The 13224-nt window shown below is 41.6% G+C and overlaps 1 protein-coding gene across 10 annotated transcripts in view; it reads right to left on the reverse strand.

Moving 5' to 3' along the window:
* LOC129720069 (inhibitory POU protein) overlaps positions 1-13224 on the reverse strand; it is a 368998-nt gene that overhangs the window by 41797 nt on the left and 313977 nt on the right. For all 10 annotated transcript variants that reach the window (XM_055671506.1, XM_055671497.1, XM_055671485.1 and 7 more), the window contains 2 exons: positions 7221-7398; positions 7021-7155 (listed from right to left, as the gene is read on the reverse strand). In XM_055671506.1, coding sequence (XP_055527481.1) covers positions 7021-7155; positions 7221-7398 — 313 coding nt within the window. The remainder of the gene's footprint in view (positions 1-7020; positions 7156-7220; positions 7399-13224) is intronic.

A 13224-nucleotide genomic window follows, 5' to 3' on the forward strand; every position in this document is an offset into this window, starting at 1 on the left:
TTCATCTCATCCGTTAGGACAACGGGCCGATTGCTGATCGCTTTACACTCGGTACATTTTCCAATCAGATAAAACCGACGTTTCGTGAGCCGCGTCTCCTTATCGTCACTGATTCATTGACTAATCACCAGCCCGTTACTGAAGCATCCTACCAGAACATTCCTGTCATCGCTTATGTAGCACCGATTCTTTACTGAAATTCATCGATATAGCAATCCCAATGCAACACCAAAGCACCGCATTTGATTGTTATTGCCCCGAGAAGTTCCACGCGTTCCAGAAACTCGCTCTATACATACTGTCAATAGTAATGGAAATATGGCAACTAGGGGATTGGTGTAACGGTCAAACTGCTTACATTTTCAATATACCACTCATTGATTCTAGTACCAGCAATTCTGGTATCCACTTTTTAGTTGGTTTGCCCTAAAACAACTGAAATAGAGTAAACGTCCTATAATTGCCATTGACTTATCCTAGAACACTATATTTACCAATGGGAAAACCAAGACTTAACGTTTGTTTTCAGTACAATGTACCCTTTCAATGAATATCTTTTATTGTGTGTAAGCATTTTAAATTTAATTTTAATGCCATGATGAATTTATGATTGGTAGGCAAAATTTTGACTCCCTGATGGCAGCCGAGAATATCGGACAGTAATATCGAGTCGCAAGATCGGAATATCAATAATATCAAGCGCAACACTGTCGGTCAAAAGTATCGATATTGTGACGAACAAATATCGATAAAATATTAGCAGCTTTAAAAAAAGTATTGAGCTTTAATATGCAATACAGTTTGTGCCAATTATGCATGTACTTGATAAGTAATTAGATCATTTTTCGAAGTGAAAACTAATTTTTCTTCGCGAGGAAATGGTTGAATAGTTCATGATCCTAATAAGCATTCTCTCATTAAGGTAAACATGTGTGTACAGTCCGGTCTTTCAAGCCAAATTTATTCGAGGTTTTTTACGCGGATTTCTGAATTAACACGGTTTTTTAAGCGGATTTTTTAATTAACGCGGGTCGGCAACCAAAAGCGTCTAAGTGTTTGTTCAGTAAAAGACTTAGTCAAAAAAAAAAAAAAAAATACTACAAGATATACAGCCCTAGGGTTGTATGAAATGGTGACGTGGGACTAAACACTGTAATTACTGTAATTACAGACAAAATAAATTCGTTCGTTCGTTCACACAACATTTATTTGACACGGCACAATACAAATTAATGTTTCACGTACGTATTTTAATAGCCTCCCCTTCATTTTTTCAGGAATATATTTAATTACACTCGAAAGAAGTTTTTTTTTTACACTTGGTGATGTTGTGCCTGTAGTGTTTTTCTGTACAAACAACATTTAACAATTACAACGAAGTTGAAGTTTAAAAAGATTCATTTTTGTTTTTTGCTTCACAAGTTTGATCCCTTTGTCTTGTTGTTGTTCACTGTTTTACGAAGACAGCTAATATAAGCATATTATTGGAGCATATATTAGAGTTAAAATTAAAAAATATCTAACAATGTTGAAATGTAAAAAAAAGATTCTGAACAGATCTTAGTAAATGGACAAAAATTCATAAGCACTCGCCGGCTTTTACTCTTCTATAATTTTTTTTAAGGAACTTACTCGTTCAACATAATTTAGTGAATATCGAAGATAAAAAATAAATAAAAATAACCCTTGCAAAAATGTTCAATTCTTGTTGAGTAATTTATGGTTTTTATGGTTATCATATTCATGAGATAAACTTTCAATCACCATCAGTATCAGCATTGCGAATAGAAGTCATGCCCGTTGCAATGATAGACGACGAGAAACTAGCAGCGCCCTGCTTTATATATACTCTACGGTACTGTTGCTTTAGGTTGGCAAATGGCTGGACACGTGTAACTTGAGACCCTAATGTGGCCATTCACCTCTGTTCAGCAACTCCTATCCCAACCTCCTCGTGGTGCCGACCGGAATACGAGTAACCTTAGCGGAGATCGGGTAACCAACCCCGGTGGAAACTATGGTCGTATGCTGACTGGGAAGGGAGTCGTACGCGGCTGTATCCCCATAGGGGCGGCGTACAACAGCGTCTGACCCGAAGCGGGCGGCTGAATTATGGAATGCTGTATCCCGCCAGCTACACCTAAGATGGTAGCCCCATCAGCAGGATGTAGGTATCGCGACCCTGGTAAAGTAGTATACCGAAACCTTTTATCAACCACGAACAACGAATTTAGAAATACGGAACGGATCAATCGGCAAAGACCTAGGCTGCGAACACGGAAAAAGATTAAGGTAAACGATTGGAAGCTGGGTACTTGGAACGTCCGATCTCTCAATGAACCGGCGCGGGCTGGCTTGCTTGCTCGAGAACTACAGCGGCAGGGAGTCGAAATCGCAGCGATTCAGGAGGTTCGGTGGCCAAATTCCGGAGAAAGGGAATTCCGTGCAGTAGACCCTATTGCACGCACTTCTTTCAAGTACCACATCTACTATAGTGGCGGCAAAGCAGCGGAACGGGGCGTCGGTTTCGTAGTGCTGGGAAATCAGAGAACAAGAGTCATCCGGTGGAGGCCCGTAGATGACCGTATATGCGTGTTGTAGATTAAGGGCAAATTCTTCAACTACAGTTTAATCAACACCTACGCACCGACAAACGACAAATCCGATGAAGTCAAAGATGAGTTCTTTGACAAGCTTGAGCGAATCTATGACGAGTGCCCAAAACACGACGTAAAAGTCGTCATCGGAGACGCAAACGCACAGGTTGGGAGGGAGGAATTCTTCCGTCCAGTCATTGGAAGGCATAGCCTCCACTCGTCAACCAATGAAAACGGCCTGAGGCTGATAAACTTTGCCGCAGCCAGAGGAATGGCCATATGTAGCTCATATTTTCCACGTTTGAATATTCGGAAACACACCTGGAGGCATTCAAATGGAGAAGCCTACTCCTAGATCGATCACGTACTGATTGACGGTCGGCACTTTTCGGATGTCACTGATGTTAGGTCTTTTCGGGGACCAAATATTGACTCTGACCATTATCTCGTCGTTTGTAAGATCCGCGCACGGTTGTCGAACGTGCTGAAATCTCGCACAGAGAGGACAACGCGTTTCAACATTCAGCGGTTGAAAGCTGATGGCGTGGCAGCAGAATACGCCAGAGAGCTGGATCAACGGATCGCAGAACAGCAGGAGGAAGGAGTGGAAGTCATAAATGCGCTGTGGAGCAGTATTCACGGTGCCATCAAAACGACTGCGAGAGAGGTGGTAGGTACGACGCGTGGAAGACAGCCTAACAGCTGATTCGATGCCGAATGCCAGAGAGCGACAGATGACAAGAACCGTGCCAGGAGCCGCATGCTCACTGCGGCTACGCGTCAGAACAGAGAGAGGTACAGGGTGGCAAGAGCTGCTGAAAATAGAACCCACCGTCGGAAGAAGCGCGAGTACGAGGAGCAGGTGCTCGCCAGCGCAGAGGACAGTTATGCTCAAAACGACGTGCGGAGATTCTATAGAACTGTCAACAGAGTCAGAAGCAGGAATTTCCCGGTGCCGGTCATGTGTAATGACAAGGACGGCAACCTGCTTACTGATAAACCGACGGTTGCAGCCAGGTGGAAGGAGCATTTTCAGGCGCTATTGAACGGTGAGGAGCCGGGTGAGCAGAGCAGGAACAGGATGACGGTTATGAGTGACGAACAAGCTGTGGAGCCACCAACACAGGAGGAGGTGAAAAAGGCGATTAGTGAGCTGAAAAACGGCAAGGCCGCTGGGAAGGACGGTATCCCGGCCGAACTTCTAAAAGCGGGAAGCGAGCAGCTGTACTATGCGATCCACCAGATAATACTAAGGATCTGGGTGGATGAACAAATGCCGAATGACTGGTTGGAAGGCCTCATATGCCCTATCTATAAGAAGGGCCATCGATTGGATTGTGGCAACTATCGAGGGATAACGTTGCTTAACTCCGCTCTCCCGTATCCTGTTCTTCAGATTGAGACCGTTAACGGAATCCTTTGTTGGCGAATACCAGGCTGGTCGGATCAAATCTTCACCCTGCGACAGATCCTCGATAAGTTCCGGGAGTACAACTTACCGACTCACCATCTGTTTGTGGACTTCAGGGCGGCATACGACTCAGTGAAAAGAAACGAGCTGTGGCAGATCATGCTGGAACACGGTTTCCCTACGAAACTAATAAAGCTGAGTCGTATGACACTGGAGGGATCAAAATCGTGCGTGCGGATAGCTGGCGAGACATCAGCCGCGTTCGTAACGTTGGATGGACTGAAACAGGGGGATGCGCTCTCCAACCTACTGTTTAACATCGCTCTTGAGGGTGCAGTACGAAGAGCAAACGTCGAAAGAAACGGTACGATCATCACGAAATCTCACATGCTTCTTGGCTTTGCGGACGACATCGATATCATCGGTATCAACTGTAAGGCGGTGGAGGAGGCCTTCGTACCTTTTAAGAGAGAAGCAGCGAGGTTGGGACTTGTCATTAACTCTGCCAAAACGAAGTACATGGTAAACGAAGTAGATGGTTTAGAGATGGTTTATGTTATTTTCAATTTTTTCCAAATTCATTCGCAATTTTTCACACATTTTGGTAATGAAGGAGCTTCAATTGCTGTAAAATTAGGAAAGTTCTTTTTAGTACCAAACGAAAATAATAGGTGTTGTTAATGAAAATCTGTTATAATTTGGCTGAGAAATGATTTGATGAAACACACTGATGTACACTGTTCGTTCACTAACTGGGCTGAGGGCCTAGCCCAGTTAACGAATGTCGCTCGCTAACTGGGCTGACATTTCAAATGTCGTCAAATATCGAGGGGGATTTCGATGTTATGGCGCTAGGCAAAACTCTCAGCGAAAATTGTAAAATGTTTTGAACAAATACACTAAAAATCCTGATTGATGAACAGAGAATGAGAAAAAATAAATTGTTAGCCTTGCGTGTGCTTTATTTGCACTAACCGTTGCCTGGAAACATGTTGTTTTCATAAAACATCTATTTGACCTGGAAACAAATAGATGAATATGTAATGGATCGCATGTGTAACGACAACCAGAATCCATTGAACTGAAAAAATCAATCTCAATTTACTATTCATGTGCCCCTATCTCGTTTTGACAGCAACATGCCAAACGCTGATTTTTGACGTTCATCTGCTTTTTAACTGGGCTATAGCCCAGTTAGCGAACGCCCAGATAAAAAGCAGCCCAGTTAAACAGCACCCAGTTAGCGAACAGTTACTGTATATGGTGGAAAACACCAAGTCATATCTCAGCGAAATTATAACAGATTTTCATAAACAACACTTACTGTTTTCGTTTGGCACTAAGTATACTTTCCAAATTCTACAAAAATGTGTGAAAAATTGCGAATAAATTTCGAAAAAATTTAAAAATAAAATAAACTATACTATTTATTTTGAAACTATTCATCACATATGGGTCAAATTTGAAAAAAATATAAACCATCTTATTTATTTTAAAACTATTCATTAATGTAGGTGAACTTTTTTGGCATATTTATATGTTTCAAAAGCTCAATTTTTTGTCTTTTCAAAACAGCCAAAATATAAAAAATCGGTTGAAAAATAACTGTATTAAACATAACAATGTGAGCTAAGGTAAAAAACAGGGTTTTGACCATAACTTATAATTTTCGGGGTATTTGAAAAACTTCATGTAAACGCGCAAGTAACACTTGACTAAAGCTACAACCCACACTAAGTCACATCAAAAGTTCTTGCATTTTTGCATCATTTCTAGCACCGTGAAATAATTATGCGATAGAAGCCAAAAATTCTGGTTTTCTTAAAAAATATAATTTAGCCAAATATCAACCGATTTCCACAAAACTACTTTCGTTTGATTCGAAATTGAATATTCTTTCAAAATTATAGTATATTTGTGGTATGTTTCTTACAAAAATAAACGGCAAATTTCAAATTAAATTGAAAAAATGCTTGAAAATATCTAAAAAATTAGATTTAAACTCAAATAACTCAACATATTTTATTGATATTAGTAAAAACCTGTATATTATTTGAAAGCTCCATTTGTTCTCTTTATAAAACTGCTTAAATATTGAAAATCGGTTGATAAATGACTGAGTTAAAAAATATTATATGCGCTGAGGTCCAAAAAACCGTATTTTGACCATAACTTCAGATTTTGGGGGTGTTTGGAAAATTTCTAGTATGAGCGAATGTTATACTCAACAAGACCTACAACCTACACTTGGTCACTTTAGAAGTTCTAAATCGCTGTAGCACAGTGTTATTACTGAAGTAATGGCCGTTTCCCCGAAACCCTTTTTTTCGCAGAAGCTTGCGGTGATCCTGAAAGAGACTCAGCGGGTCAACTGAATTCAAAAAACTCATATTTTTTCATTAGTTTAGAAGTGTGCCGTGTCCTTGAACGATCGCTTTTATGAGTATTTTGTTTTCAGTGCAAACGGGAACGTTTTTTTCCAAAAAATGCACGTTTTGAGCGCTAAAAATTGCATTAAAAATTTTGTTGCGGCAAAATTTAAATGTATGTCAAAAAGCGATCGTTCAAGGACCGGCGAATTCAATAACGAAAATTTAAAAAAAAAATGAAGGAAACTGGGTATGTAGTTTTCCCGCAATCAGGATCACGGCAAAGTCATTTTTCGAAAAACACTATTCCGAGATAATCGCGTTTAAAGTTTCAAGTTTAGCTCATGCGGCCGTAGCGAGGCGTGTTGCACATCGCTCTAACTTTCGCCCTATTGCTCAGATCTTCATGAAAATTTGTGAAAATGTTCTCAAGATGTTGTAGTTCGAGATAATGTAATAAAAAAAATTTCGATTTTTCGAAAACTAAAAAGGTATATAACCCCTAAATAATGAAACTTTAACATGACTTGGTTAATAAAAAAGATGAGGATAAATGTTTTATGTATAGTCTTTGTGTGTGAATTGACTTTATATTTGTTACAGCATATTTTAATAGACGAACAGATTGAGGATTTGCTCTTACCTAATTTTATTCTTCTTTGTTTGAACCGCTCAGCGAAAGCTTCAAGTTCTCGAGGATCTGTATCGGTATCGGGATGCAGACCTGCAGCTGCTACAGCAACTGCCATTGCAGGATGATGTGCTCCTAGGAAACCGTCTGAAATCGAATTAACGGTCAATTGAACAGGGGATTATATTTCTCTCTTCAACTTATGCACTAACCTGGTGTATGTCCTCCGAGGTGACCGTTATGGTGGTGTCCCATCATATGATTCATGCTATGGTACGACCCATGTAACTGATGATGTGTGGATGTTATTGGTGCATCAGACATCGGTGCTAATGTCGTCATTGATCCGGATGGATCCAGCATATCGATTCCATCCATCGTATGATGCATCTAAAAAATTGTTTTTAATATTGTATAATGAATTGGTTTAACTTGTTTTTCTTAACCCGGAGCGGATGAGGTCCGGTATGTTATACTCAGCAAGTTTTCGATGGTAAATTACATAGCTTAGGGGGTGAGAAAATGTTACACCAGCTATAAGATGGGGTAACAAGTTTTATACTCATCTTGAATAATATTTAATTTGTCGTGTATAACATATCCGACTTAATAAAAGCCGGGTTAGAGCTTAACGAAATTACTCGTCAACGGAGTTGAGTATTTTTACGGCTGTGAATTGTGCAATTTATAGAAAAAAATCAGATAATTTTAAGAATAGAAATAAATATATTTTTGCAAGAAATGCGTTTTCTGACTTTAAGGGGTTTAGTGAAAAATAAAATTCTTTTTATTTATTCGAAAATTACAACGCCATGAGCCAAATCCTTGGCCTCCGGCTGGCAAGTCACTTCACCGACGTTCCAGTATCTCAAACTCAGACCAGAGGTGGTCGGCCAACCTGCCGAACACTCAATATATGAGTGACGACGTTAGCCGTGCTGAGGCAAAGGAGGCGGAAATGGTTACGAATAGGGAACCTATATATTAGAGAAATGACAAGACACTCACCGTTGAGGCAACTGTCAACATCAAAACGGATAACGGCAATGCAAAATTATACAGCTCGCCCGTTTTGATGTTGACAGTTGCTTTAACGGTGAGTATCTCGGCGTCTCTCTGGTGTATAGGCTGACTAGTTACGAATGAGTAACTCATCGTGATTTCGGGAAGTCATGCAGAAGTGCCTGGATGACTGTACATTCCCAGAGAGATGGAAGCGACAGAAGCTGGTCTTATTGCCGAAGGTAGGGAAACCACCTGGCGACCCGTCAGGATACAGACCGATATGTCTGCTCGATATGGCGGGTAAGATGCTCGAGAAGGTTATTCTCAATAGACTGGTTAGGTACACCGAAAGTGCAAACGATCTGTCGAGTAACCAGTTCGGCTTCCGAAAAAGCAAGTCTACGGTGGATGCTATTCTGTCCGTCTCCAAAACAGCAGAGGTAGCACTCCAACATCCTCCGAACTAGGATGTCCGGAGTGGTGTCTGGCCCGCTCACTACCATCATGTCGCTCCGCGCATGCACAAAACGAGGGCACATGAAGAAGACATGCTCAGCAGTTTCTTCCGCATCCGCGCACTCGGGACACATGGGGGACCCCGCATGCCCGAATCTGTGTAGATACTGCCTGAAGCAACCATGACCTGACAGAATCTGTGTCAAGTGGAAGTTAACTTCTCCATGGCGCCTCCCGACCCATCCGGATACGTCCGGAATAAGTCGATGCGTCCATCTACCCTTTGCGGAATTGGACCATTCCTGCTGCCATCTGATCATCGAGAATGACCTTCTGGTGCCTCGTATACCCCTTGTGTCACGTTGATCGAAGCATTCTACGTCCTCCTTAATGGCTATGCTGATAGGCATCATGCCGGACAGGACGCAGATTGCGTCGTATGACACTGTACGGTACGCGCTCACAACCCTCAGGCACATGAGCCTGTAGGTACTTTCCAGTTTTCGACGATGACTGTTGGTACCTAACGCTTTGGACCACGCTGGCCCACCATACCTAAGTATGGACGAAACCACGCTGGCAAGAAGTTTACGCTTGCTGCCATATACCGCTGAGCTATTGGACATCATTCGAGATAGTCCTGCAGCGGCCGTTGAAGCCCTCTTACAGGCATAGTCGACGTGACTCTTAAATGTGAGCTTATCGTCAACCATAACCCCCAAGAGCTTCAAGGAACGCCTTGAGGTAATGGTGCAGTCACCGACTCTGACCACCGCCTGTTGCTCTAATTTGCGGTTGTTCACAACCGTAACCTCCGTTTTATGGTGCGCTAACTCCAGTTTCCTAGAGTGCATCCAGTCTTCGACCTTGCGTATGCAGTGCGCGGCCGTCAACTCGACCTCTTCGATCGACTCGCCGTAGACCTCTAGCGTGATGTCGTCTGCGAAACCGACGATCACAACCCCTACAGGGAACTTTAGTTTCAACACCCCGTCATACATGACATTCCACAACACCGGGCCCAGGATGGAACCTTGCGGTACCCCTGCGGTGATTGGGACGCACTTCTGACCCTCCTCCGTGTTGTAAACTAGTACCCGATTCTGGAAATAATTTTCCAAAATCTTGTACAACGACACCGGTACGTGGGTGCTCCTAAGCGCGAGAGCTATGGAGTCCCAACTGGCGCTATTGAATGCATTCTTCACGTCAAGCGTGACGATTGCGCAATAGCGAATGCCCCAACTCTTACGCTGGAGTGCTACCTCTGCCGTCTTGGTGACAGAGAGAATAGCATCCAGCGTGGATCTACCTTTCCGGAAGCCGAACTGGTTACTTGCCAGACCGTTTACACCCTCTGTGTACTTCACCAGTCTGTTGAGGATAATCCTCTCAAGCACCTTGCCCGTAGTGTCCAGCAGACAGATAGGTCTGTATGCCGATGGGTCCCCTGGTGGTTTCCCAGCCTTCGGCAACAGCACCAATCTCTGTCGCTTCCACCTGTCCGGAAAGAGGCAGTCATCCAGGCACTTCTGCATGACTGCTCGAAATAGATCGGGGGCCACTTTCATGGCCGTCCTGATGGCCAAGTTCAGGATTCCATCCGGTCCCGGTGCCTTGCTCACCCTTAGGGAGTTGGCGATCACGATGAGTTCCTCATTCGTAACCCTTACCTCCTCCACAACCTCTGCACGGCTGCCGTCTCTCACGGATTGGATGCCCGGCAGGTTGGCCGACCATCCCTGGTCTGTGTCTGAGATACTGGAACGTCGGACGTGAGACTCAGCAACCGGAGGCCAAGGATTTGGCTCGTGTCGTGGAAAGAGTCCCTCGATGATACGCTCCAGCATCGCTGGTGATCGCTCTGCAGGCGCCAACACGCCTTTGGTCTTCGCCATTACGACTCTGTAGGCGTTGCCCCACGGATTAGCCTATCGAAGCAGGCCCTTTTGCTCGCCTTTATCGCACTTTTAAGCGCCGATCTTGCAGATCCGAATACTACACGGCGCTCTACCCTCTGTACATCGGTACGTGCACGTTGCAACATCCGTCTTGCACGGAGGCACGCGCTACGGAGGTCCGCTATCGCGTCGGTCCACCAGTATACCGGTGACTTACCATTCCTAGTTTGGCGGGTCCTAGGCATGGTGGCGTCGCACGCCCGCGATAATGTGGCAACTAATTGGTCAGCACTCGGGCGGAGCCAACTGCCCCCCTCGCGCTCTCTTCTCATTGCTTCTGCAAATACCTCGGCATCGAAATGCGATGTCTTCCACCCGCGGACGGTCGGAGTATTGGCTCTACCCGTCGCCTGCCGCACCACGTTATGGACTACGCTATAGCAGACTGACTGGTGGTCACTATAGGTGTAGCCATCGTCTACCCTCCAGTTCACGATCAGTCCTGGGCTGGAGAACGTCACGTCGATGATCGACTCCGCACCAATTCTGCTGAATGTACACTTGGTTCCAACGTTGGCCAGATCTAGGTTGAGCTTTGCCAAAGCTTCCAACAAGATCTGACCCCTCCGGTTCGTGCGGCGGCTTCCCCACTCAACAGCCCAAGCGTTGAAGTCGCCCGCCACTACTAAGGGTGTTAGTCCCGTCAGCTCCATAGATAACAAATCGACCATCTGGGTGAACCTTTCGATAGACCAACGCGGCGGAGCATAACAAATGCAGTAGAACACTCCGTCCACCTTGGCAACCGCGTATCCTTCATTTGAGGTTGACACAACCTCCTGAACCGGGAACTTGCTGGTCGTGCATATGGCCGCCGTACTGGACTTATCTGCAACCCAATTACCGTTTCCGGGAGGAATGCAGTAGGGGTCCGATACGATTGCGATGTCCGACATATATATATATACATATATATATATATATATATATATATATATATATATATATATATATATATATATATATATATATATATATATATATATATATATATATATATATATATATATATATATATATATATATATATATATATATATATATATATATATATATATATATATATATATATATATATATATATATATATATATATATATATATATATATATATATATATATATATATATATATATATATATATATATATATATATATATATATATATATATATATATAGGGTTAAGCGGGGTAAGACCGCCCCCTTAAGCAATTCTGTTTATAGAAAAAAAAAGTTGCGGCTGCAATTTCATTTTTTCTTCGCTAAGAGGTTCTTCTATTCAATACCCGCATTTAAAAAATAAGAACTGATATATTTTTGTTTATTTTCCAGCTTTTTTTTAAATTTTAAAAATTCATTGGAAATGTGCAGATCTTTTTCATGCTGGGTAAGCCCGCCCACCAGCGGGGTAAGATCGCCCACCATTTTTTGAGGATAAACAATATTTTTAGGGCCGAAACGGTTGGTTCTATCGGTATAGTGTCTCTGACAAAGTTGTAGATGGTATTTTTTTCTTTTTAAATAAAATATACACTGTGAAAAATCTGAAAAAAAATTTTTTTTCTAAGTTTTAACTTATTTTGTTTGCTGATTATTCAAGTTCAAATCAATGTTGAGGTTACTTTTTTGGTTTTCAAAATAAATAGATTTTTCAGAATTGGGGTTTTTCAAGATATTGAATTCATAATATACCTATCTTTAAGCTAAAAATTCAAACTCATTAAACCTATCTGTATGATTCTTTTGAAGACTTATTATGTATAGAAAAAATACTAATAATTATTATTTCTGTTATTTATATTTTCAACTTTCTGTTTTTTTTTTGAAGAACAAAATTACCAACGACTCTATACACCAAATAAACCGTCAAAAAAAATTCTTCACAAAAATTGAGCTATTAATATTTCTATTACTCCATGATCCAACAACCATAAAATTTTAGCTTACCTTTTGTAGATTTTACAGGCAAAAACATGTTTTTTTTCAAAAAAATTTGAAAAAAAAAATATTTTTAATTCTATTTCTATATTTTTTCTTTAAATTTTTTTAGAGTGTGTACTTTTTTCGAAAGTAAAAAAAACTACTATTTTCAATTCTGCCGGAGACGTCATACCTATCAAACACACCGTCCTGGCTCTAAAATTATTTTGGTTCATTAACACCATTTTCACACAGGTTTACGTTTTTCAAAAATAAGTCTTGTTAAAATATATTACTAGAAAAGCTTAAACCAAATCGAAAATGGTCGATTAACATCGATGTCTTATGTGGCTTGAAGTTGCTTTACTGATCCTGTAAATATTTCCTTTGTAGTGTCGAGGCATTTGGGTTTTGAAGTAAAACAACAAGCAGTTGGATTCGTGGCGGTTTTACCCCTTGTATAGTGGGCGACTTTACCCCCAGTGGAACACTTTCATATTTGACCGAAAAAGTAGTCAAAATTACAAGATTACTCACGGCCTTCGATATTTCCGAAAGAAGATAGATTCAGGCAAGCGATTAAACGTATATTCACGAACAAAACAATAGATTTTTAGACTGAAAAACCTTAAGTCCCGTTGCCGCAAAACAATAGCGCATTGACTGGTTGCCAGCTGAAAGGTTGTTTTTGATTATTTCTGCGACCGTTCGTGCACTATCAAAACAGAAAAACGTGCAGAATGTTATGTAATTATACCGTAATAGACACGTTAAAGAAATTTTTCAATTATTTTATAACTTGGTAGTAAAACTACGGTGGGCGGTCTTACCCCGCAGGGCGGTCTTACCCTGTTTACCCCTTATATATATATA

Source organism: Wyeomyia smithii, chromosome 1 (genome assembly GCF_029784165.1).
Source record: "Wyeomyia smithii strain HCP4-BCI-WySm-NY-G18 chromosome 1, ASM2978416v1, whole genome shotgun sequence".
NCBI lineage: Eukaryota > Metazoa > Arthropoda > Insecta > Diptera > Culicidae > Wyeomyia > Wyeomyia smithii.